At 44.0% G+C, this 27,292-nt stretch overlaps 2 protein-coding genes across 4 annotated transcripts in view; one reads left to right on the plus strand and one right to left on the minus strand.

Moving 5' to 3' along the window:
- LOC117360276 (mitochondrial chaperone BCS1) overlaps nt 1–21,250 on the plus strand; it is a 37,005-nt gene extending 15,755 nt beyond the window's left edge. For all 3 annotated transcript variants that reach the window (XM_033943954.1, XM_033943951.1, XM_033943952.1), the window contains 4 exons: nt 10,956–11,019; nt 11,824–11,993; nt 18,074–18,191; nt 20,890–21,250. In XM_033943954.1, the coding sequence (XP_033799845.1) occupies nt 10,956–11,019; nt 11,824–11,993; nt 18,074–18,191; nt 20,890–21,142 (605 nt within the window). In that variant the 3' untranslated portion in view covers nt 21,143–21,250. The remainder of the gene's footprint in view (nt 1–10,955; nt 11,020–11,823; nt 11,994–18,073; nt 18,192–20,889) is intronic.
- Nucleotides 21,251–25,630: 4,380 nt separating this feature from the next.
- Nucleotides 25,631–27,292, minus strand: part of LOC117361131 (sterol 26-hydroxylase, mitochondrial-like) — a 39,444-nt gene continuing 37,782 nt past the window's right edge. Inside the window, exon 9 of the mRNA XM_033946065.1 lies at nt 25,631–26,250. Within this exon, the coding sequence (XP_033801956.1) occupies nt 26,119–26,250 (132 nt within the window). The 3' untranslated portion in view covers nt 25,631–26,118. The remainder of the gene's footprint in view (nt 26,251–27,292) is intronic.

Raw genomic sequence — 27,292 nt, forward strand, 5'->3', positions numbered from 1 at the left:
GGCATAACCGCGGCCTTGATAATGGTTGTGTTACATGAAATGAATGGACGAGAGTGATCAGTGTAAGGCTGATGGAGAATAATGATAAGAGGAAATGGGGAATCAGTTGTCAGGAGACTGATGAGGGAGATGGGGGGCTGCAAGAGACAATAGAGGAAGGCATGGGGCATGAAATACTGGCACTTGGAATGAAAGGGGCTTTGAGTGGCTAGAAAGGCATGATGAAAAAGGAAGGATCATATCTCATTTCAAAATTCTCTTTTCCTGTCTTTCTTTGTATACATAGACACACACATTAAACAGACATAATCACCTCACTACCACCTCTCCCAAATGATTCTGGTTATTTATATATGTGTACACACCACACATATAGACATATATATGTTTGTTTGCACATATATAAATAAACAGAATCATTCGGGAAAGGTGGTAGTGAGGTGTCTAAGTTTAATGATGAAACACTCTGGGAGAATTTCCCTCCTGTCATCTACAAAACTCAAAGTGGCCGCCTTGGGTGAATCTGTTCATATAGGCAGTTAATAGGACTTCCGGTTTGGACTTGAGCAAGATGGTCGCGTGAGCTGCTTGCTCCCACCCTTTTCTAAGCTTATCTTTTAGAATTTGCCTGTTCTTTTTGCTTTCTTTCATTTTTTTTTCTCAGCTGCAGCCTTGTTAACAACTATTCTAACTTTTAATATATCATGGCTAGCAAAAAATCCAAAGCCGACACTTCCAGCAAGTAAACGTCTCAAGTCGGCTCCCCCCTCTCCTGAGAAGCCTGGCTCCGCTGCAGACCTCGTGGAGGAGATCGACCCGATCCTAACAGAATTGCAGAATATAAAATCTCTAATTAGAGAATGACACGGGGAAAAAATCTGTCCCCGTCACCGGCCCACCATCCTCTGCACCGCCCCGTCACCGCCGTTCCCTTCACCGCCCCGTCACCGTCACCGCCATCCCTTTCACCGCCCCGTCATCGCCACTGCCATCCCATTCACCACCCCGTCACCGTCCCCGCTGCATCCATATAAGCCTTAGTACTGTAATATTTAGCTTATTCCTTTCTTATAAATCAAAGTTCCTGCTGCTGAACTAGAGAAAGAGATGTTCAGCTGGCAGGGCTTTGTTTATAAATTTTTATCAACACAACTAATATACTATTTTATCCTAAAGCAAAAAATAAATAAATAAATATAATTTTTTTTTCTACCTTTGTTGTCTGGTTTCTGCTTTCCACATCTTCTCATTGAATTCCTTCCATCCACTGTGTGTCTTCTCTCTGCGTCTTCCATTTGCTGTTACTGTGCCTCTCCCTTAACCCCCCTCCAATTGGTCTAGCACCCATCTTCTTCCCTCCGCTCCCGCATAGTCTGGCATCTGTCTTCTTCCCACTCTGTCTTCCACATTTCCCTTGGGGGTCTGTTCCTCTCCACCCTCCTTCAATGTCTGTTCTATTCCTTTCCACCACCACCCTTCCCTCCCTCCTTTACCATCTGTTCCTTTCTACTACCCTTCAGCTCCTCTCGCGTGGCCTATCTACCTTCCTTCCTCTTATTTTCATGGCACGTTACAATGTAATTTGTGCAAGCCACTGGAGCCTGCAAGCTCGGTCCCTGTCCCATCCCCACAAACCATCTCGCTTCTGTGCTCCTATTTTCTCCATTTCTAATATCTCCCCTATGTATCTGTCATTGCCCCCCCTGTGTCCATATACCATCCCCATGGCATGTCCCCTTTATGTCTCTGTCCCTATGCCCCATGCACATAATTTCCCCTCTTTCTGTTACCTTCCTGTGTCCAGATTTCCCCTATCTTCCTCTTCCATACCAGTGTGTCTCTTCTTTTCAACCCCATCTAGCTTTTTTCCCTCTTTCTTCCCCCCCCCCCTGCTTCTAGCATCTGGCTCACCTGCCAGTCCTTCCCTTTCTTTCCTGCTGTGGGTTTTTCTTTCCGACTTCATCCCCTTGGCCCAGAATCCTTTTCCCTTTCACTCCCTCCTTCCAATTTGAGCCGGGAACACTAGCGATCGCACGGTCCCCGCAGCCACTACCTGCCTGCCCAATCGATCCTAGTGTTTAGCCAGCTCTCTCCCTTCTCCTCACCTTAGTTTATAGGTTTTCTTTTTCGGCGACCTGCACGCTTTCCCAAAGAGCCGCGCACGCGCGGCTGCTCAGTGTTCAATCTTCTGCTCTGCTGCAACTTCCTGTTTCCGGTTGCGTCAGAGCAGAAGATCGAAACTGAGCAGCAGCGGGTGCGCGGCTCTCTGATAGCGTGCGGTCGCCGAAAAAGAAAATCTACAAACTAAGGTGAGGAGAAGGGAGAGAGCTGGCTAAACACTAGAATCGATTGGGCAGGCGGGTGTGAGCTGCGGGGACTGCGCGATCCTTCATGCCTCACTGCGGGGACAAGAACATTCACCGCCCCGCGGGCGGTGAATGGCCTTGTCCCCGTCGCCGCAGCGACTGCTAGTTTTCTTCCCCGTTTTCGGCGGGTGACCCGCGGCTAAAATGCGGTGGCCGCGGGTAAACCGCCACCGTGTCATTCTCTATCTCTAATGAAATCACACATGGAAATATCACAAGATATGCGAGGGGAATTAGAGTTAATCAACACACAGATGGCTGCATCTCAATAGCGTTTCGACTCACTGTCTGAACGAGTCACTGCTGTGGAAAAAGATCTCCCGACAATAAGTGCTAACTCGGCAGCCATTTCTAAACTAACCACTGACCTCGAGGATATGGCGAATCGCAGCCGTAGATCTAATTTACGGATCCTTGGAATGCCGGAAGGGGCCGAGGGTAATGATACGATAGCCTTCCTGACTTCATGGCTCCCGAAGTTCCTGGACATTGACTTCTCCCCGATCTTAGAGCTCGAGCGTGCTCATCGCTCCCCTTCCAGCTTGCAGCCTGGAAACAAGCGCCCACGCCCGCTGGTCGTCAAGGTACTCCGATTCCAGCATGCCTTACAAATCTTAAATGCCGCGAAGGGAAAGGCGTCCATGTTACATCAGGGACGTAAAATTATAATTGTGCCCGACCTAGCTCCCGCAACTGCAGCGAAGAGAAAGTCCTTCCTCTCCATGCGGCAGGATTTAAAAGACCTTGGCGTGCAGTATGGACTCTTCTATCCCGCTAGGTTCCGGGTGACTTATCGCAACAAAACGGACAACTACAGTGACCCGGAGGTTCTGCGTGCGTGGCTCCAACAGACGAAGATGGGGTAGTCGGTCTCTGACTGTCTTACTTGCGGCTCCCTGCACTGGACTTAGCACCGTACTCCCTATGTGATCTACCATCATGTGCTACCCGGTTACCTGCTGCGATCTCCTCACCGAACTGCCTTCAAGTCTATAGGACGACTTATCCCCTTTTACATCGCCTCTGACTCACTGCTGCTTCCCGACTAGCTTACCAACGGCTCTTCTCACTGGACTTGACTGTACAATCCTTCTGATTTCTCCAGCCGTATGCTCCCTGGTTCCCCGCATCGGACTCTTCACTACGCTGCCTGCAAACTCATGGACTTTCCACCCTCTTAAACCCTGACTTGTTGTTGCTTATTTTACTTTCCCTGCCCATACTCAAATCTTCCTTTTTCTGCTTCTTTCTCGATATTATAAGTGGCTCTACTCTATTCTAATCTTTTTCCCTCACGCGTCCACCCCCCGCCATTTTGGGTTCTCCTTCTTCAGTTTCTTCAATTTTTCTGTGGTTTTTTTTTTTATATCTTGCTCTCCCTCCTGCAGCGAAGATTTTACTTTCTTTAACCGGAGCTTTCTCCCCTCTCGTTTTAATTTTGTTAGCCTCCTTCTCTCTCTACAACCTATTTATACTACGCTTGTAATTTATACCTATTTATTCATGTTCTCTCCCCGCCATCTCTACACGTGCTTTTTCTCTCCTAGAACCACTCTAACATACTGTATGTCATTTTTCTCTCCCGCCTCTTACCTACCCAACTTGTTGAAACTTTGTTCAATGGTTGTTATCTTTATATTTTAATTTTTTCTGCATTTTGCGAGTGTTGTCATGGTAACCTTCGCTTTTCCAACGGCTCTCTGTTTTTCTTTTCTGTTCCTCCCTCCTCCACGATGCTTCTCTTCATGCAGTATAATTTAGCTCAACGTTTCCTATCTCTTTCTTTGCCTAATATTCTGTCCCTTGGATGATATGAATTTACTGTCATGAATTTTTTATATCTTATCTTGATCATATTGATTCACGTTATGCTGTATGAACTTATAATTTTCTATCTCTCTTCTCCTGCTGCTCAGTCACATAATATTTCCCCTCTCTTTGCCTTTGAATACGACTCGCTGCTAATTTGCTTTTTAATGTATTTTTTCTACTGACTAATTTCTCTTACCCATTACTGCCTGCACTCCAACCCTGATGTACTTTAAATTATTTTTAGTATTGCTTTTATGATATCTGTCCTCCCTATGTACAGACCTAAATTACCGACTGACGGATGATCACACACTCTCCTATTAGTTTATATATTATGCATGTTTGTTCCTCTATTCCCCCTACTGATGAACTCCTTATAACCCCTTTTTTTTTTTTTTTTCTTGATTTGTACACTACTGTTAAATTGTTTTATACTTTTCCCTGATAACTTTTTACCCATCATAACTTATGATACCCTCCTGATGAATTTTAAAACTTTTTTTAACTTTGTCTTCATGATAACTATCTCTCATATGTACGGCTCTATTTTATTGCTTGACGGATGAATTCATTTTTTCATACTAGTTTATATATTATTCATGTTTTTTCCTCTATTCCTCTCGCAGATGAACTCTTTATACCCTTTTTATTTATCTCGATCTATGAACTTTTACTAAATTGTTTTTTACTTTTTGATTGGCTACTTTTCCCCCCCTGATGAATTTTAAATCATTTTTAGCTTTGTCTTCATGATAGCTATCCTTCATATATACTGTTCTACTTTATTAACGGTTGGATGAACTCATGTTTTATAACTAGTTTAGCTATTACTCATGCTTTTTCCTCTACTCCCCTTGCTGATGAATTCTTACTAACCCTCTTTTACTTACCTTATTTATGAATCATTGTTAAATGGTTTTATATTTTCTATCTTCCAATTTTTATTGCCCATCATGACTTGTGTTACCCCCCCCCCCCCCGGATTAATGTTACAGCATCTTTAGTCTACATTTCATGATTTTTGCTCTCCATATGTACAGCTCCAACTTCTTAACTGATAGATGAATTCATATTTTATTACAAGTTTATATATTATTTATATTATTTGGATTATTTCTATCCCTGATACATAATCCATTAACATCTTAACCCATCTGATCAATTTAAATTTTTCTTTTTTTTTAATTTTTACTTAATAATGAATTTATATCATTCGTACTGTATTGCCTCCAAATATGCTCCCTCTCTCTTTCTCTCAGACATATAGCACCTTGTTTTTTCAACACACTCCCTTTGTTATTGCCCTAACATTTTTACGTCCCACTCCTTTCCTTGTGTTTTAGGTTTAATCTGGGTAGCTGGTTCTATATCCAGGAGTCTGTCCCCTCTAGACATCATTTTGATTCAGACACGCCTCCTGGATATTCTATATGTTAACATCAAGTAGTGTTGTGCTGCACTTGTTCCTTGACCCAGTGTAGCCGCAAATGTTAATGTTACTGTTATTCTCCTCTTATTATTAATATGGCATATCTCTTCTGTTTTATTGCCTGGTTTATCAAATTGATCAACACATAATGTAACATGTTCCTCTGGTTTCACATTCACCCTACAAATGATATTCCTTTCAACATTCTGAATAAGGTTTACAGATGGCATTTACCATTGATGGTATTTGAACGAAAATTTAATTTTTCTTTTTTCCTCCTCTTCTCTTTTCATTGCTTTTCATATTTTATATTATCTCAAGTATTGTATACACTTTTCTCTTGTTTTATGCATTGTACTTTGTACATTGCTCAGTTTATACTGGTATTTATTGACTCCGACCCACATATGTTCACACTGTACACTATATTGCTTCCGGACTCGGGCAATATATTTATTTGACACTTACCATGGTTGGTATCTACAGAGCACATATGACTCTCAGCTTGGGTGGTCCTTGTGACTTCCGATCCACTTTCTTATCAAACTGGTGCTTTCTCCCCTCTTTTCTCTATCCTGGAGAGGACTTCTTATCCTTTTTCATATTCGTGATTTTTTCCTCTTTGTCATGCCTAATTTAATACCATGCGGGGCGGGCATTCCATGTCATACCCTCTGTGATTTCGGCTTTTTCTCCTACTTGTATGTCTTCTCTTAAACTAGTATCATGGAACGTCAACTGTATTAACCAACCTCTCAAATGTAAGAAAATTATAGATTATCTTAAAGCGAAAGATTATGACATTCTCTTGCTACAGGAGACTCACCTGAATCCCATAGACTGTTCCAAGCTTCGTATTCCTGGATAGGCTACGCATGCATTTTCCCCTGCTTTCCATAAAAAAAGAGGAGTGTCCATTCTTGTGAAGACTTCGTTACAAGCTCGCATCTTACATCAATTGTCGGATTCTGAAGGCCGATGGATTGCAATTTCAGTTCAGTTCGGTGACTTATGTTTCTCTATTGTCAACATTTATGCTCCAAACATTGACCTGCCATCCTTCATGGAAACCTTGAGGGACGTACTGCTAGATGTAGCCGACCATCCTTTAATACTCGGCGGGGACTTTAATCTCCCGTTAGACACCAATCTAGATAGGCACTCTCACTCACAGTTCCGTCCCTCTAAAATGCGATCTGAACTTCACAACGTTATTCAAGATCTTGGCCTTTGCGATCCGTGGAGATTACTTCATCCGGGTGAACGATCCTTCACGTTTTATTCTGCCCCTCACCGTTCTTACTCTAGACTGGACTTCTTTCTTATCTCTAAATCTCTTCTCCCTACGATTCGTGCTGCTATCATTCATCCTATTATACTTTCGGATCACGCCCCCATTGGGTTACATGTGGAATTACAACACACACACCCCAACCGAATCTGGCGGCTCAATACAGCCATTCTCCTGGACTCTGCTTTCCAAGATAAACTCCGAAGCTTTATTGCAGACTTTTTCACTAATAATGTTTCTTCCATTGAATCCTATACTATCATATGGGAAGCTTTTAAAGCGACCCTCAGAGGTGAAGTAATCAGCTTCTCTGCTTGGAAGCGTAGGTCAGATCATTCTAATATGGAATCTTTGGATAAGGATATCTCTTTATTGGAATGCCAGCAGATCACGAATAATCTTACTCAAATGTCCCCGGATTTAGTTCAGAAAAAGGTTGAATATAACATTTTATCTCGGCTTAGAGCTCAACAGGACTTCTTAGTATCCAAAGCGGGCACCTACATGTCTGCCAACAAAGCTGGTCGTTCTATGGCTCGTTACCTGGCTAATCATAAGCAAAGATCTAGAGTGGCTGCACTAGTGAGAGAAGATGGTACCTCTGTTACAGATGATAGCTCCATATCCCAGCTCTTCGCCACTTTTTATAGTGCCTTATACTCTTCGTCCATCAACTCCTCCTCTATTTCTAGTTCTGTTTTCTTTCAAGATATATCCCATCCCTCTTTGGATTGTTCCCAGGCCTCATGTCTTGGGGCTCCTATTGCAGAAACCGAGATTCTTGAAGCCATAAAATCCCTTTCCTCACATAAATCACCAGGGCCCGATGGACTTCCGATGGAATTCTATAAAACCTTCTCTACTGATCTTATTCCTTGGCTGAAACACCTTTTTGACTACCTTTTTTCTAATCCTGATGATCAAGGTGGTTTCGCGGAAGCGCACATTATTGTTTTACCTAAAGCAGGGAGAGACGAAACACGGGTAGCCAATTATCGGCCTAGTTCTCTATTCAACACTGACTGTAAGATACTGGCTAAAGTCCTAGCATCTCATTCATCCAGATCAGGTAGGCTTTATGAAAGCTCGCTTTATTGGTGATAATGCACGTACTTTCCATTCTGTTCTAGACATCGTCCATTCTACCACTGAACCGATAATAGCTATTTCCTTGGACGCAGAGAAAGCCTTCGATATGGTGGAATGGAATAATTTATTTGCGGCTCTCCAATGGTTTGGATGTGGCCCAGATTTTATACAATGGATCAAATTACTATACAACAAGCCTTGTTCTAGATTGCGGATCAACAACTCTTTATCTACCCCTATCTCTCTCCGCAGAGGTACCCGACAGGGTTGCCCCTTGTCACCCCTCTTATTCAACCTAGCTCTCGAACCATTGCTATTGGCGATTCGCCAACATCCGCATTTACTTGGCATTCCTGTGGGCTCTTCACAAATTAAAACCTTAGCTTACGCTGACGATCTGTTGGTATTTCTTTCGAAACCAGCCTCCTCCATTCCTGTTCTTCTCCAAATAGTGTCTGACTTTTCACGCTGTTCCGGTTATCGTATAAACTGGGATAAATCCAAGGTTATGCCTCTCAATGATTCTACTTCACTGGCTGATTGTGGTCCTATCTCATTTCGTTGGGCCAGCTCTTCCTTAAAATACCTCGGTATCCTGTTTCATCATGATACTGATACCATGATGTCTATCGATTTAGCTGCTTTAATATCCAAGATCGATGCATTGGTGAAGAGGTAGTCCCCTCTTTCCTTGTTGTGGTGGGGATGTCTTGAGGCTATCAAGATGACTATCACACCGACTGTTAACTACTATCTTTCTATGCTCCCTAGATTAGCCCCCAAGGAGTTTTATAAATCTATTGAAGTGAAGCTCTCAGCTTACCTCTGGTGTAAGAAAACACCTCGTATTTCCCTAAAAATTCTCAAAGCCTCTAAAGAAAATGGGGGCATGGGCTTTCCGGACTTTTTTCTCTATCATATTGCCTCATTTCTGCGGTATAGTTCATTCTGGACACTGGATCCTAGTCTCTCTAACGAACTGGCTGCCTGGTTTCGAGTCGAACAGCATCTTGTCTGTCCAATCCCATTATCTAATTTGTCTTTCCTTTCTACTTCCTCATTACCTTGTAAATCTACCACCATATATGCCACCCTCCAAGCGGTTCAGCATTTTGATCGTATTTCCGGGTCCGATAGACGCAACACGAACGGTTCTCCTCTCTGGTACAACCCCTCTTTTTGTATTGGTAATCGCCCTATTCACTGGAGTTCCTGGATTGACAAAGGGATATGGACTTTAAATCAGGTCATGGATAATGGTAAACTCCTTTCTTTTGCTCAGCTCATGGACAGGTTTGACTTACCTACAACGGAATGCTATCATTGGATTCAACTCTCTCACTGTCTACTTAAATGTTCCCCATCCATTTTTTCCTATACCCAAACCTCTCCTTTCATGACTCTCTCAAAATTAGCGCTAGAGCTAGGTCATACCACGTCCCTTTTTTATAAAGAACTCAGATCACATTTATACCCTAGATCCAAGAGATCTACGGATATTTGGTTATCTTACTCCACTTGGCATGGAACCGATCAAGACTGGGACCATTATTTCAGCAAAATAATTCGCCCAACAGCATCTGCAAGTTTATCTCAGTCGCTTTATTTTCTTGCGTACAAAGTTTTCTGGACTCCTAACAAGATGTATATGGCTGGCATTAGGGATTCCAATAGGTGTTGGCACTGTGCTTCGTAGTTAGGGGACCTTCATCATATGATTTATGCATGTCCTATCCTTCAGGACTTTTGAACACAAATATGGCGTCTTATTCAACGTATTCTCCCTATTTCGTCGGGATTCTCCTTTGATATCTTGCTCTACAGAGCTTTAGCTGTGTCAGATCCCCTCTCCGCCAGTCAACAAGCTCTTCTTAATATTTTAATTGCTTTAACAATTCAAATGATTCTTCACAATTGGAAATCTGCAGATTTGCTTAATGTTGTTTTCTGGTGGAATTCTGTTCTCATGATTCATTCCTATGAACTAAAAGCTGCTGAATTTACAAACCGATTGCAGCGTGTTTCCAAGATATGGGATCCTATTCGACACTACTCTCCTTAACCGTTGTCTTTCCTCTAATTTCTCTTGATCTTGTTATGTCCAACTTTCTCTCTCTTTTTCTTCTCTATCCATTACTCCAGGTTGGCATGGGATGTCCGCCCCGTATCCTTTATTCATTACTCATCATTCTTCACTCATTACTATTTCATTAATAGTCTCTCTCTTCCATCTTCTACTTGATCTACCTCTTCCTCCTCACCTTTTCTTAGTCTTCCTCTTTTCTCTCTTTCTCCTCTCCAGGTTCTATAGTGGGTTCTTTTGAGCCTCCAGGTTTCCTTGTGTTTTTTCTTTTTTGCAACGAAAATTATAAACATCATATCATATGTATTCTGTATTATGTACTCTTCTGATATCTGGTTGGTTTGTTTGAACCTCTTTGTTCACTTGTTCATTATTCTTTTTGTATCGCTGTTTTGGTTACTAAAAATTCAATAAATATATTTGAAATCATATAGGCAGTTAATAAAAATCCCAATAAATCAAAGCGAAAGGAGCCCATTGGCCTCAAAGTTAATTTGGGAGCAGAAGATGAAAAGTGCCTCTGGGGCACTTGAATGCTCTTGCGTTGGGGAGAGGTTTGCAGTGGTTCCTGCCCCAGACAGTATCTTAAGCAGATCGCCACATTTTTCACTCTCACATTTCTCAGCATTTGAAAACCAGAGGACAGGAATCTAAAAAAAGCTTCTAAAATTTAGGTAAGGCAGGAAGAAAAGTTTTATATGTTTGGACATTATCCTGTGCTTTGTAACATATTTTTATCCGTTGCTATGAATTTTTGGGAAGCCTGTGGTTTGTTCCATGCTTCCTTCCCACATTAATGTGCTGTTTCTTGTCAGTTTGGGATGATGACCTGTGAATTTATTTGCATTTCTGATGTCTGACCATAGAATCATTTTATGTTTCCAGGAATCCCCTACAGAAGAGGGTATTTACTTTACGGTCCTCCCGGGTGTGGGAAAAGTAGCTTCATGTAAGTAACAGATCATCTGGGAAAAGTTTGTTTGCTGGTTTCCCTCCTCTGGATGCTCACTTAGCCAGTCAGGTTCCAGGATAAAATCCTAAATGGAGTGGAATGAGTAAATATGAATTGAATGTTTACTTAGCCAAGAAGTACAAAGACTAGGGGACACTCCATGAAGTTCCATCGTGACACATTGAAACAATCAATAATATAAGAAGATAAGAATTGCTGCACTGAGACAGACCGAAGGTCCATCAAGCCCACTATCCTGTTTCCAGCAGTGGCCAACCCAGGTCCCAAGTACCTGGCCGAAACCCAAAGAATAGCAACATTCCAGAGCTGAGATTGTGATGTCATAATGCCTCAGAGACAAACTCATCAGTGATGTCACAATAGCTGATTGTCTTATACCTGGCTCTATCAAGTACAGTATCCTGTTTCCAACAATGGCCAGCCCAGATCCCAAATACATAGCTAGATTCCAGGTAATAAAACAGATTTTTATGCATCGTGGGATGCACCGGGGAGAGGCCTAAGGCCCAGATTTGCACAGGTGCTTAAGACCCCTCCCATAGGAGGGGCCTTAGGCACCTAGACCCACTGGAATCTTAGGCCTCTCTCGCAGTGCATTCTGGGATGCACTGGGAGTGGCCTAAGATTCCGTTTGGCCAGATCCCTTAGGCCCGGTCTCAAGCCCCCCCATGAAGATTACCGGCAGGAGGGATGCCCAATCCCTCCTGCCAGAACAACTCTATCCCCGCAAAGATCACATTTCACCTCTCTCATGTGCCTCTGCTTGGTTTTTTCTTTCAGCACAGCGCTGGCAGGGGAGCTGGAGTATAGCATCTGTCTGATGAGCCTCTCTGATAGCAGTCTATCCGACGACCGACTGAACCACCTTCTCAGTGTGGCCCCGCAGCAGAGTATCATCCTTCTAGAAGACGTGGACGCTGCCTTCCTCAGCCGCGACTTGGCTAAGCAAAGTCAGTCCTGAAGAGAGCTTATGACTGGCAAGGGGGTCACTGTTGGAGGTGCAGGGAACTGGCAAGGGGGTTGCTACTGAAAGGGCCTTCAGGTGATGAGGGTGTATCTGAATTTATTTTTAGCTTTCTCCACTGCTATTAACAGGCCGATGGGAGAAAAAGAAAACCCCTAAGTAACAGCTAATACAACTAGATGTCAAGAAAATGTGACAGAAATATTGGATTCCTTGTGTGCTGCGCATATATATTAGAGCTTATGGGCTCTAGAAAAAGGCACTCCTTAAATCCCTCACATACCCTGGCATAGGAGGGAAGTTCATTTTTCTCATGGTATGTGCAAATTAACCCATCAGCTGCCTGCAGGCTATCTGGCCCCTGCTCTGAGCTCCTGGTTCTCATGCTGTCTGGCTCTCCAGTCCTGCTAAGCCTTTCCTACTCTCGGGGGTCTGACCCTTCCTCTTGGAGCACACCACCAAAAACCCTTACCCACACCCTTATCACCTCTCACCTCGACTTCTGCAACTTGCTTCTCACAGGTCTTCCTCATAACCACCTCTTTCCCCTTCAATCCGACCACAGTTCCGCTGCACGACTTACATATATTCTGCGTCACTAAAACCTATCACCCCTCGTCAAATCATTCCGTTGACTCCCCATCCATTGATGCATGCAAGTCAAACTCCTCTTACCGACTTACAAATGCTTTCACTCTGCAGCTCCTCAATATTGTCCTCTCATTCCAGAGCTTCCTTTCAAATGAAAGAGACTCGACTCATTCATATTTACATTATGTAAGTATTTAAACATCTATATCATATCTCCCCTCTCCTGCCTTTCCTCCAAAGAACACAGATTGAGATCTGTAAGTATGGGGACAGACTTAAAGAACTCAATCTTTGGAGGAGAGGGGAGATATGATAGTTACGTATAAGAATTGCCACTGCTGGGTCAGACCAGTGGTCCATCGTGCACAGCGGTCCGCTCACGCGGCAGCACTTAGGTCAAAGACCAGTACCCTAACTGAGACTAGCTTTATCTGCGAACGTTGTGGTTCAGCAGAAACTTGTCTAACTTTGTCTTGAATCCCTGGAGGGTGTTTTCCCCTATAACAGCCTCCGGAAGAGCGTACGTTTGTACGGAATGTAAACCCTTTTAACTTTAGAGAGTGTCCTCTCGTTCTCTCTACCTTGGAGAAGGTGAACAACCTGTCTTTATCTACTAAGTCTATTCCCTTCATTAGCTTGAATGTTTCGATCATGTCCCCTCTCAGTCTCCTCTTTTCAAGGGAGAAGAGGAGACTGAGAGGGGACATGATCGAAACATTCAAGATGGTGTAAAAGCACATGAATCTAGTCTCTTTGATTTGAAAAGAAGCTGTGGAATGAGAGGACATAGGATGAAGTTGAGAGGTGACAGGCTCAGGAGTAATCTAAGGAAATACTTTTTTACAGAAAGGGTGGTAGATAGTTTGAACAATCTTCCAGAAGAGGTGGTGGAGACAGAGACTGTTTCTGAATTCAAGAGGGCCTGGGATAAGCATGTGGGATCTCGGAGAGAGAAGGAGATAATGGTTGCTGCGGGTGGGCAGACTAGATGGGCCATTTGGCCTTTATCTGCCATCATGTTTCTGTGTTTATGCTCCTCCCTGGGAATTCCGTTCATTGGGTAATTTTCTCTTATCAGTACCCTTCTCCACTAATGCCAACTCCATTCTTTCTCTCTTGCTGCGATTTACACCTGGAACAGATTCCCTGAATCATTATGTCAAGGTCCGTCCCTGGCTGTATTCAAATCCAGGCTCAAGACCCGCTTTGAAGTTGCTTTTAACTCCTAACCCCAATTTGCTGATTGACATTTACCCCGTTTTGTTTGGGGTTTCCTTAGTTCCTTCAGCCTAGGAATGCCCCCTTCCTGACGATGCTACGGCGAAACGCGAGTCGAAGGGAGGCTTTTTCTTTTGATTACGAGAACATGGGGGCGTTTAAGGTTTCTAAGGGAGACAGCGGAAACTGATACAAGCGCAGGATTCTACATTTTACTGCCTTCTTACGTTATATATCAGATAAGCGATTCACTGATTATATTGCTATGAACATTTTTTTTTGTATATTATTAGTGTTATGAAGGCTGTTTGAGGGACGCCAACAGTGCGATGATGGTCCCTCAATACAACCGGCGCTTGTACTTTTAATGGTACCTTTGCACTTTCGTTTGTTGATTGAACACTTTACTAGCACATGTTGCACTTTATTTGGCATTAGAATATATTTTTTTGTATTTATTGAATGATTATTTAACTTGTGGGAAGCTTTTAGTTAATAACGGGATCTGGATAGCTCCTACTACCGCCCAAACACCCCCTCCCTGAATCCCCTCCAAATAACTAATAGACCACACACATATTTGGTATAAATAGCCGCAGCTCAATTTATTAACAAACCGGTAATAATTTGCATAAATTAACATCCACAAGCATTAACTTCCATATAACCAATCTGCAGCTCCTCCCGAGCTACCCGGTGTAACCAACAACAAATTTTCCCCCGACCCCACCATAAACAACAAGAGTCTGAGGGGTGGCATGACCTCATGCCCCATTAACCGAGTCAGTAGACCCCCGGCCCACCGCTCATGCCTGATGAACTCCCTAAACCCCTAGTTGTCATTTTGTCTGTTAAGGAGATTGCAAGCCCTTCTGAGCAGGGACCATGTCTTGAATGTTCTAATGTAGAGCACTGTGTATATCTAGCAGTGCTATAGAAATGATAAGTTTATAGTTCATTCATTTATTTATTTGTAGTAGGGGTCATTGAAGAACGTGTGGTAATGTGGGCAGGATTTCTGCTAGGCCTCCTACTGATAATCTAATCAGGATTTCTTGATCGCACTTTTCCAGGACAGGTTCAAGGTGATTTACAGGCTAAAAGGCCCATGTAGCAGCATGGGGGAACGGTTACAACACAGTGAATTACAAGGTTACAGCACGTTGAAAAGGAAGGTTATATTGTTGCAGGAGGGGAGCAGTTATATTGCGCTGTGGAGGACTGCTGCATTGTCGGGGAGAGAGCGTAGACCAGGGGTGGGCGAGGGCCGGAATCCAGTCGGGTTTTCAGGATTTCCCCAATGAATATGCATGAGATCTACACTTCCCCCCTCCGTATTCGCAGTGGTTAGGAGCAGAGCCGGCCCGCGAATATTAAAAAGGCGGGAAACTGAACCAAGACACAGAGAGGACAAAGAAAAGCAGAGAACCAAGATGGAGTTCTTAATCCCTCTAGAACAGGGATCTCAAAGTCCCTCCTTGAGGGCCGCAATCCAGTTGGGTTTTCAGGATTTCCCCAATGAATATGCATGAGATCTATATACAAGCACTGCTTTCAATGCATATTCCTTGGGGAAATCCTGAAAACCCGACTGGATTGCGGCCTTCAAGGAGAGACTTTGAGATCCCTGCTCTAGAAGTATGTTACGCATTACGTGATTTCCTCTATGATTCTGCTTAATAGCAAAATACATAATAAGAATATTATTATGCTTTTCCATAATATTAATCTGTAGTGTGTTTTTCTGGCCTTGGCTACATCCTTATTCAGATTTTCATGCACCCACTTTTCCGTACCTTTCTATTGGGTGTGACCTTAACTTTCATATGTACTTCTAACTAGTTTACCCAGAACCATACGAAAAGCAGGTGTTTTTGTAGGAAAAATCTACAAAATACTGCACCCTCATGTCCTACACACTATCCTTTCCATAGCGCCCCCTACAGCTCACGAGTGCCACTGTTCACCACAGAGCCCAGCTCTACAGTATTCTATCTTGAGCAGGGTAAGAGCTCAGCCCACGACGTCCCCCTGGCACCCTGACATGAGTGTTTTATTCATGGAGCACCGGGTTGCTCCTGAGGGCTCCTTACAAATGGCCAAGGCCATGGCGAAGCTTTATCCCATGACTCAAGATTGTTCACATAAGAACATATGAAGAGCCTTACTGGGTCCTACATAGAAAAATGACGGCAGATAAAGGCCAAATGGTCCATCTAGTTTGGAGACTGTTCCAGGCATCTACCATCCTTTCCGTAAAAAAGTATTACCTCAGATTACTCCGGAGCCTATCATTTCTTAATTTCATCTAATGCCCTCTCATTCCAGAGCTTCCTTTCAAATAAATGAAAGAGACTCGACTCATGCACATTTATATTATGTAGGTATTTAAACATCTCTCCCTCTCCCGTCTTTCCTCCAAAGTATACAGATTGAGATCTTTAAGTCTGTCCCCATACACCTTATGACAAAGACCATGAACCATTTTAGTAGCCTTCCTCTGGACCAAGTCCATCCTTTTTATATCTTTTTGAAGGTTTGGCCTCCAGAATTGTACACAATATTCTAAACGAGGTCTCACCAGAGTCTTATTCAGGGGCATCAATACCTCCTTTTTCCTACTGGCCAAACCTCTTCCTATCCACCCTAGCATCCTTCTAGCTTTCACCATCACCTTTTCAACCTGTTTGGCCACCTTAAGATCATCACATACAATCACACCCAAGTCATAGAAACATAGAAAGATGACGGCAGAAAAGGGCTACAAGCCCATCAAGTCTGCCCACTCTACTGTCCCGTTCTTCCGTCGTGCACATAAGCTCTTCACCCCCTAAACTGTACCGTTCCCTCGGGTTTTGCAACCCAAATGCATGACCTTGCATTTCTTAGCATTAAATTTTAGCTGCCAATTTTCAGGCCATTCTTCAAGTTTTGCCAGATCTTTCTTCATGTTATTCACACCATCCGGCGCGTTTACTCTATTGCAGATTTTGGTATCATCCACAAAGAGGCAAATCTTACCCGACAACCCTTCAGCAATATTAAGAACAGAACCTTGAGGCACACCACCGGTAACATCCCTTTTCTCAGAGCGATCTCCATTGATCACTACCCTCTGTCGCCTTTCAACCAGTTCCTGACCCAGCCCGTTACTTTGGGACCCATCCCGAGGGCACTCAGTTTATTTATTAGACATCTGTGTGGAACACTGTCAAAGGCTTTGCTAAAATCTAAATACACCACATCTAGCACACATCCTCTATCCAATTCTCTAGTCACCCAGTCAAAGAAATCTAGCCCAGTTGCCTGTCTTCACAGAGACCAATCTAGATCACTATTACCTTGCAAAAACCCAAATAGTAGCCATATTCCAAGCTACTGATCCAGGGCTTCCCCCATGTCTTTCTGAATAACAGACTATGGACTTTTCCTCCAGGAAATTGTCCAAACCTTTCTTAAAACCAGCTACACTATCTGCTCTTACCACAACCTCTGGCAATTCCTTTCTCTGAGTGAAACAATATTTCCTCCTATTGGTTTTAAAAGTATTTCCCTGTAACGTCATTGAGTGTTCCCTAGTCTTTTTAATTTTTGATGGAGTAAAAAATCGATCCACTTAGGATTTTGTAGACTTCAATCCTATCTCCCCTCAGCCGTCTCTTTTCTAAGCTGAAAAGCCCTAACCTTTTTAGTCTTTCATCATATGAGAGGAGTTCCATCCCCTTTATCATCTTGGTTGCTCTTCTTTGAACCTTTTCTAGTTCCGCCATATCTTTCTTACTAGAACTGAACGCAATACTCAAGTTAATGTTGCACCGTAGAGCAATACAGAGGCATTATAACATTCTTAGTCTTTTTTACCATGCCTTTTAAAATAATTCCTAGCATCCTGTCAAATCACTGGATAGGCCACTCCCCCAGAACCAAAGTACTTGTCCTCCTGCTAGCAAGCTTCAGCCTGACCAAGCTCAATAATCCCCTGGAGAATCTCACCCACTCCCCAGAGGGATTACACCTACAAAGCGTTGGAGCTTGCTTAGTGTCAGTGCTGTGTGAGAGATTTGAGCTCAGTTGTTCAAGTTAACAAGGGCGAGGGAAACTGAGGGGAAAATTCCCAAGGTACAGGGCCAAGAAACATAGGGAGTGTTCCCCTCGTGGCACTTGATATGGTGACTTTATTGTGTGTGTCAGCGGAACCGTGGCACTCTGATTCGTTGAATGTTCTGAAAGCCATTTTTTTTCTTGTTCTCCCTTCAGATCCAACAGCGTACCAGGGCCTGGGGCGCCTGACATTCAGTGGCCTGTTGAATGCTCTGGATGGTGTGGCCTCCACCGAAGCTAGAATAGTCTTCATGACCACGAACCACATTGAGAGGTGGGTGAAGCAGGGATCAGCACAAGGTACCGCTCTCAGGAAGGCTTTTAAAATACACAAACACCATAAGGGACTCTTTGGAAGACAAGGCTAGTGGGATTTGGGTAAATAAGAAAAGGCAGGGAAATGTGAACATTCATTTATAATGTGCACCACATAGAACATAGAAACATGATGGCAGATAAAGGCCAAATAGCTCATCCAGAGCATCCACTATCTCTCCTCTTCCTATTGGCTAAAGCTCTTAACATTTGCATCTCCTCTTCCTATAGGCTAAAGCTCTTTCCACCTACATTGTGAGGTCATAGAACTTTATGGTTATAGAAACATGATGGCAGATAAAGAGCAAATGGTCCATCCGCAGCATCCACTATCTCCTTCTCGCCCTATTGGCTAAGGCTCTTTACACCTTCATTGTGAGGTCATAGAGCATTACAGTTGTAGAAAGATGATGGCAGATAAAGGGCAAATGGCCCATCCGCAGCATCCACTATTTCCTCCTCTCCCTATTGGCTAAGGCTCATAACATTTGCATCTCCTCTTCCTATAGGCTAAGGCTCTTTACATCTTCATTGTGAGGTCATAGAGCATTATAGTTGTAGAAACATGATGGCAGATAAAGGCCAAATGGCCATCCAGTCTGCCCATCTGCAGTAACCATTATCTCTTCCTCTCTAAGAGATCCCAAGTGACTATCCCAGGCTTTCTTGAAATTAGACACAGTCTCTGTCTCCAGCACCTCCACCGGGAGACTGTTCCACGCATCTACCACCCTTTTCTTAATCACTCAACACACCACTGAGGTCAGACTAACTGATCTACCATTTTCAGCCTTCTTTTGTGGTTAGGAAACACATTCCTCCTCTTCTCCCTCCAATCCCCCAGAACCACTGACTGCTAGAGCGGCCTTGTAATCCTTGAGCAGAAGCAGGAGTCAAGAGAGGGCTTTCTCAGTCTTTGGAAGGACTAACTTCTATATTGAGTATATTTGGCACATGCTTTCCCACTTGCATTTCCCTGCCCACAGAGGGCCTATTAAGTTTGTACCTGAAGCACTGACTTGACCAAGACCACAAGGAGCGGGATTTGAACCCTAGTCTTCCCAGTTCACAGCCCGCTACTCACTGTCAGCGGAAAATATGGTGCCAGCGCAGTGACTGCATTCTTTACTAATTTTTAAGCTGGGGCCACTTTGATTCTAATGAGCTGAAAAAAAGCTGCTAAATGTTTTCCCAAAGGGCCCCAAAGCTCTTGACGTCCATCCCTAGAGCCACCTTCAGACTTCATTATGGTTTGTGGCCATTTCTAAATGTATTCTCTTGTCTATTGAGAAAAGCCTTATCCTTCAAGCAGTGGCGGAGCGAGGATGAGAGGCGCCTGGGGCAGTGGTGGCCCTCCCCCCCCCACCTGCACATGCACCTTCTCCTGTACCTCTGTAACGTTCGTGGCGCAAGCAGTAACCCCCAAGCCGCTGTCGTGCCAACGTCAACTCTTCCTCTGACGTCACTTCTTAGGTGCAGGTCTAAGAAGTGACATCGGAGGAAGAGCTAACGCTGGTGCAACTGTGGCTTGGGGGTTACTGCTTGCGCCATGAATGTTACAGAGGTACGGGGGAAAGGAAGTGGCGCATATGCGCGACAGAGAGGAGGCCAGGTGCATGCACCCTCACCAAGATGGTGCCAGGGGTAGACTGGCCCCCTTTCCTACCCCACTGACTTCAATCATGTGCTCTGGCCCCCATCTGCCTGAAAGAGAGGCAGAGTAGCAGATAAAAAGGCAATGAAGGCCACCACTGGCCCCCAGGCGCTGCTGTTAGAGAATGACATGGGGCCAAATTTTTTCCCGTCCCTGCAGGAACTCAGTTTCCGCATCCCTGCGACTTTTGTCCAGCCCCGTTCATGTAAGCTCTGCCTTAACCACACAAGCCTCAGACACTTAGGATTTGAAAGCGTTTGAGTCTTGTGCAGATGAGGACGGAGCTTAGGCATTGGTGGAATGAGGCATTATGACATCACACTCTGAGCTGTAGAATGTTGCTACTTAGGATTTTCAAGTGTTTGAGGCTTGTCAGATAAGGGCGGAGCTTAGGCATTGGCAGAATGAGGCATTATGACATCAGAATCTCAGCTCTAGAATGTTGCTTCTTATGATTTTAAAGTGTTTGAGGCTTGTGCAGATGAGGCGGAGCTTGCAGGAATGGGGCAGGAAAATGAGCTCCCGCAAGGCCGGGGAAAAATTTGTCCCCTTGCCATTCTCTAGCTGCTATCCATCTAGGTAGGAGCAGTGAATGTGGAGCGGTGCACTCGCTGTGCCGCTCAGGCAGGTTTATTTGTAAGCTTTAAAGATTTGTTAGGATTGTTTACGTGAAGCTCATAGTAAAACCTGGAATGTTTATGTTTTATTAAAATGTTCTATCCTGTGCCTTCTGGGCTCTGTTTATTAGTATTTATAGACCGCTGTTCAATACATCATCTTAGCGGTTTACGTAATACTAAACAAAAAAAGAAAAGAAAGCAAGAATCCCCCCAAATAATACATAACAGAGGAAGATTCCCCCCAAGAGGACTATGCTCTTGTTTTATAGGAGGTGTAGGTTGTCGGATACTTCTCCTGGCCGTTCATTGTATGCCAACAAGTGTCTCCTAGTAGCCCTGCCCATGGCATCCAGCTAACTGTACCTGTGTCTTTGCCTGCATAGGTTAGACCCAGCCCTGATCCGCCCAGGCCGTGTGGATGTGAAACAGTACGTGGGACACTGCACTCACTTGCAACTGGCACAGATGTTCCTGCGCTTCTACCCTGAAGAGCCGTCGGCAGCAGCAGAAAAGTTTGCAACTGCGGCACTGGCAGCCTCGGACCAGATCAGCGCTGCCCAGGTACAGGGACACTTCATGCTGCACAAGACTGATCCAGGGGCTGCAATTAATAACATGCAAATCATCCTTGTGTGACTGGCAGGGGAGATGCTGCCGGAAGCGTCTACCAGACTATGCATTGCCTCATAATGAGGCTGCCCTGTTCTTTAAAAAAAAAAAAAAAAAAAATCACTCAAATAAAAAGATCTTTTGTAGAAATGCCCTGGCTTTGAGTTGTGTTGGTCACATTTCACCCCGGCTTGAAGTCTCACGTTGCAGAGCTGAAGAATTGAGATGCTGAGTGTTTCCCTCTGGGGGCGGTTTGACCACAGACACTGATTGTGAGTGGGGGTGGGGGGGGCTGCGTGCTGGAGAGACCAAAGTTTTGGCAGAGCAAGACGGCGCTGCGAGTGTCTGGCTTGGGTTCTGTGTTGTTGTCAAGAGCCCAAGAGTAAATACAGCTGGAAAAGGGAGATGTCGGAGCAGGGCCCAGTAAAGAAGCTGAGTTGGGAGAATTTGGACAAGACATTTTCTGCCCAGAGCTTTGGTTTAGTTTATTTCAATTTATTTATTAAAATGTTTCAATTTACATTTATCAAATCATAACCAGAAATATGCATCAAATTAGTGCCAAAAAACAACATTAGAAAACAACATCTCAAACTAGTCCATATTATGGAGATATCAAAAGATCAACAAATCCCTCAAATTAAGTTATATCATTATTTATATATTCAATTTTCTATACCGTTCTCCCAAGGGAGCTCAGAATGGTTTATATGAATTTATTCCGGTACTCAAGCAATTTTCCCTGTCTGTTCCGGTGGGCTTACAATCTATCTAATGTACCAGGGGCAATGGGGAAATTGAGTGACTTGCCCAGGGTCACAGGGAGCAGTGTGGGTTTGAACCCACAAGCTCAGGGTGCCGAAGCTGTAGCTTTAAACACTGTCCACAGGCATTGTAAGACAAAAGCCCATTCTTCTCTTCCTATATTTAAGTTCATGTAAACCTTATTTCGCTTCCTATATTTAAGTTCTTGTAAACCGTGCCGAGCTCCACATCTGTGGAGAAGATGCAGTATATAAACTTAAGGTTTAGTTTAGTTTAGAGTAACAAATTAGAAAAAAAAAAAGAATTATAACACCTTAAGAACATAAGAATACCCTAACTGTGTCAGACCAGTGGTCCATGTAGCACTTTAGCCCGTCTCACGGTGGCCAATCCAGGTCCCTAGTACCTAGCAAAACACCAAAAAGTAGCAACATTCCATACAGAATCTCAAAGAATATCAAGATTCCGGAATCCCAGAGAGTAACAAGATTCTAGAACCCCAAAGAGTAGCAAAATTCCATAGAGAATCTCAAAGAATAGCAAGATTCCAGAATCCCAGAGAGTAACAAGATTCTAGAACCCCAAAGAGTAGCAACATTCCATACAGAATCTCAAAGAATAGCAAGATTCCGGAATCCCAGAGAGTAACAAGATTCTAGAATCCCAAAGAGTAGCAACATTCCATACAGAATCTCAAAAAATAGCAAGATTCCAGAATCCCAGAGAGTAACAAGATTCTAGAATCCCAAAGAGTAGCAACATTCCATACAGAATCTCAAAGAATAGCAAGATTCCGGAATCCCAGAGAGTAACAAGATTCTAGAACCCCAAAGAGTAGCAACATTCCATACAGAATCTCAAAGAATAGCAAGATTCCGGAATCCCAGAGAGTAACAAGATTCTAGAACCCCAAAGAGTAGCAACATTCCATACAGAATCTCAAAGAATAGCAAGATTCCGGAATCCCAGAGAGTAACAAGATTCTAGAATCCCAAAGAGTAGCAACATTCTATGCTATCGATCCAGGGCAAGCAGTGGATTCCCCCATGTCTTTCTCAATAACAGACTATGGATTTTTCCTCCAGGAACTTGTCCAAACCAGCAGACCAATTCCAGATAAACCATTATTATTCCAAAACAGGTACTGAATAAATAACTCACAATTTAATTCTCTCCTTAACTCGGAGGAGGGGAAGAAGGTTCTAGTAGTGGGGTCCTAAGTATCAAAAATAAGACTGTCTTGTACCAAAAGGATGATGGTAAAGTTGGTTCCTTATATTTTGAGTGGTATACACATGATGAAGAGGGTCAACATCGTAAATTAATAGAATGGAATATGCAAAAGGAAGATTTTCCGTTGTATCTGATAATTGACCAGTAACCAATGCAATATCAAAAGTGCTGGTTTTACCTGCTCATACTGGGTACATCCTGTAAAAAGTTCCAAACAGTAAAGATTATAATCGGTGAGCCCATGATACAAAGAATTGCAGTAGCCAAGTTGGTTTGGAATCGGATCAGTCACATAAGAGCTGCTGTACTGGGACAGACTGAAGGTCCATCAAGCCCAATAATTTTTGTTTCCAGCGGAAACCAACCTGGCAGAAACCCAAATAGTAGCAATGAAGCATTGCTGCACACCTTCCTCTGTTTTCTATCTTTGATCCAGTTTCCGGTCCACAAGAGGACACTGCCTTCTATTTCACAGCTATTTTATTTTCTTAGGAGAATCTCAAGAGAGACAGAAGGTTTATACAGACCAGAACAAAGATGAGATGATTTGATGACGACCGAAATTGTTGATCTTGAAAGCAGATTCTGAAATGTGTTTTGAGAGAGAACATAAGACCATAAGTTCACCAAGTCCTGTTTCCAAGAGTGGCCAACCGAGGTCCCAAGTACCTGCAGAAACCCAAAGAGTAGCAACATTCCAGAGCAGAGATTATGATGTCATAATGCCTCATTCCACCAATGCCTAAGAGCCAACCTCATCAGTGATGTCGCAATGTCCTATACTTGGCTCACATAAAAACCGAAGGTCCATAAAGCCCAGAATCCTGTTTCCAGCAGTGGCCAACCCAGGTCATAAGTGCCTGGCAAGATCCCAAGGAGTAAAACATTTTATGCTGCTTATCCTAGGAATAAGCAGTGGATTTTCCCCAAGCTATCTCAATAATGACCTATGGAAATGATGTAAACCTTTTTTTAAACCCTGATAGGACTATTATTTAGCACTGGAGAAAGTAAAGGTAAAGGAGGACACTGAGCAACCCACATAGCTCTACTTTTTGGGGGATTGAAGACCTTTATGTGGTGTGGAAGTCTCTGTGCTATCGTAACAAGTGCAGAGTTCAGGACCGAGAGGAAACGCTGATCTGTAAGTTGTAAAAATAATCACACAATCCCCAGACTTTATAGCAATATTGCAAAGGAAGATCTGTGAGGTCACTTCGATCCTTTCTAGGAGTAAAAACCTGGAACAAACTCAGAAACGGAAAAGTTGATCATTTTGTAGGTAAAAAAAGGGAAGGAAACAGCGTCAGGTAAGGAGGAGAAAATAAAAACCTTCTGGTAACCAAGATAAAATATAATAAAACAATAATGAAGTTGAATTTGTCCCAGCCCAAGAGCCCCATCAGACAGTCCGTCTCCCATGGCCGAATTTGCCTGGAATGAACCTGACCCCGAAGTGTTTGAAGCAGCTGAAGAAGGAAGTGAGGATGATACAGAAATTGCAGGATTTCTTCACTGCTAGTCGCTCCCTTGTTTACCAAAGAGCCCAAAAGATGAAAACTCTTTACAACTTCTATTCTGTTGCCTTCAAGCACAAAACCGTCATCATTTTCCAGGTTTATATTTCTAATCCTAGGTTATGTCTTTTGGCTTTGACTTTTCTCAGCAGATACAACATCTTTACTACTGGCAATGAGCGCTGTGTCATCTGCGTAATGCAGGTTGCTTATATTAGAGCAGTGGTTCCCAACCCTGTCCTGGAGGAACACCAGGCCAATTGGGTTTTCAGGCTAGCCCTAATGAATATGCATGAAGCAAATTTGCATGCCTATCACTTCCATCATATGCAAATCTCTCTCATACATATTCATTAGGGCTAGCCTGAAAACCCGATTGGCCTGGTGTTCCTCCAGGACAGGGTTGGGAATCACTGTATTAGAGAATGACACGAGGACTCATTTTTCTCCATCCCTGCAGGAACTCAATTTCCCCGTCCCGTCGAGTTTTGTCGCTGTCCCTGCCCCATTCCTGTAAGCCAGGGGTAGGGAACTCCGGTCCTCGAGAGCCATATTCCAGTCGGGTTTTCAGGATTTCCCCAATGAATATGCATGAGATCTATTTGCATGCACTGCTTTCAATGCATATTCATTGGGGAAATCCTGAAAACCCGACTGGAATACGGCTCTCGAGGACCGGAGTTCCCTACCCCTGCTGTAAGCTCTGCCTTAACCGCAGAAGCCTCAATAACACTTATGATTTTAAAGCGTTTGAGACTTGCGCAGATGAGGACGGAGCTTAGGCATTGGTGGAATGAGGCATTATGACATCACAATCTGAGCTCTAGAATGTTGCTACTTATGATATTAAAGTATTTGAGGCTTGTGCAGATGAGGACGTAGCTTGTAAGAATGGGGCAGGGACAATGAGTTCCAGCAGGAACAGGGAAAAATTTGTCCCCGTGTCATTCTCTAGTTTATATTTGAACTACCTACTTTAAAATAAAAATGGACAATGGGAGAATTTTGATTTATATATATTTGATTTATACGCAGACTGTACAGAGAGAAACTACAAACACCGGACTCAGTTCTAGATTTATTTTAGAAGAGAGATTGTAGTGGCTGGAAATATTGTGACTTTGCAGGCTCCGTAGAGGCAACATAAGAATTAGCCTGAACTATTGTAAATGAGTTTTGGAGACTGCACGGCTCCCTTCTTTGAGTTTCTGATGTTTCAAAAGCTCGTGAATGAAATCATTTTTGACTCTCAGTTTGCCTTGATAAAGTCACTCACAATCTTCAATTCAGATTTATAAAAGGCAAAAGGTGCTGAAATGGCAAAAGTTTCCATTTGGTGAAAAATACTTAGAAATGAGCAGAGAGGCGAATTCCGTCTGATGAGGGGGGAGGGGGGGGAGGCTGAGCATTGCCCCAGTGAGTCCTCTGTGTGTTGGTGGCACTGCCTTTTGCCCCTGAGGGGTTTCATCCTCTCGAAGGCAGGTGAGCTCAGTGCTTCCTGGTGCTCCGTCTCTCTAGGAATTGGAGGCCAATGGGTTTATTAGGCGACAGGACGATCCGGGAAATTGATTTCACCTCCCCTCCTTGAGGATCTGGCTTCACTTCAAACTTGCGGATAACCTGCAGCAGAGACGAGGAGAAAGCGGTTACAAAGTGTGACGGCTTTAGAACTAAATTTGTAGAGCTCTGCGGTGAATGGTGATGCTGAAAAGTAGACAGCACGGACAGCAGTGTAAACCCACCCACAGAGCAGGTGCAGCACAGGTAGTGTCAGTACATCGCACAACCCATACCACCCCAGTACAGCCTGGCCAGTGGGACCCTCGTCCTCGCCAGCACTGTTTAATTACATCGATCCTGCAAATACAGGTGACCAGGACCTCTGTTGATGGTAGTTTGAGGCACAGGGCTGCCATACATCTGGGAAACCCCGTACATGTCCTCTTTTTAGAGGACTGTCTGGGTGTCCAGATGTGGTTTTTTATGTGGGAGTCTGTCTGAGTTTAGCCAGCTCGCAAGCCCCCCCCCCCAGTTTGGCAGGGCTGGCTCCTCTGACTCCCCCACCTATCTTCTCCCCGGCCGCTATAATTTAATCTTTGGGTAGTGGCAATGAGGTGAGCCCGCTACCACCGGCCTACCCTGGAAGCCACCTCTCTGCAGGTCCCACCTATATGGAAACAGGAAGTTGCAGCAGAGAAGTGGCTTCCAGGGCAGGTCAGCAGCATCAGGCTCACCTTGTTGCCGCTACTAGAAGATTCAATTACTGTGGCCAGGGAGGGGGTAGGTGTGGGGAGGCGGGAGCAGGAGAGAAAGGAAGTTAGCATTATCAGAGGGGAGAGGAGACGGCGGAAAAAGCAGGGAGGGCTGGAAAAGTAGCTTCAAGTTTGGAGGAAGAAGGCTGAAGAATCAACATTGGAAGGGGAGAGGGCAGGAGAAAAAACATGGAGGGAGGAGAGGGAAGTGAGGGGGCAGACCGTCCCGGGTGCTGGCACCTCTTTGCCCCCCAATGCCATGCTTGCACCCTCCCTTCCTCGCGGTAGCTCTTTTAATTTTTCGCCAATGTGAGCAACCTCTCTGGTCTGTTGCTCGTGCCGGCCTGGCTCTCCTCTGAAATCACTTCCTGGTCGCTGGGCTGGAAAATAACATGAGAGGGAAAGCCTAC

Source organism: Geotrypetes seraphini, chromosome 5 (assembly GCF_902459505.1).
Source record: "Geotrypetes seraphini chromosome 5, aGeoSer1.1, whole genome shotgun sequence".
NCBI classification, from domain to species: domain Eukaryota; kingdom Metazoa; phylum Chordata; class Amphibia; order Gymnophiona; family Dermophiidae; genus Geotrypetes; species Geotrypetes seraphini.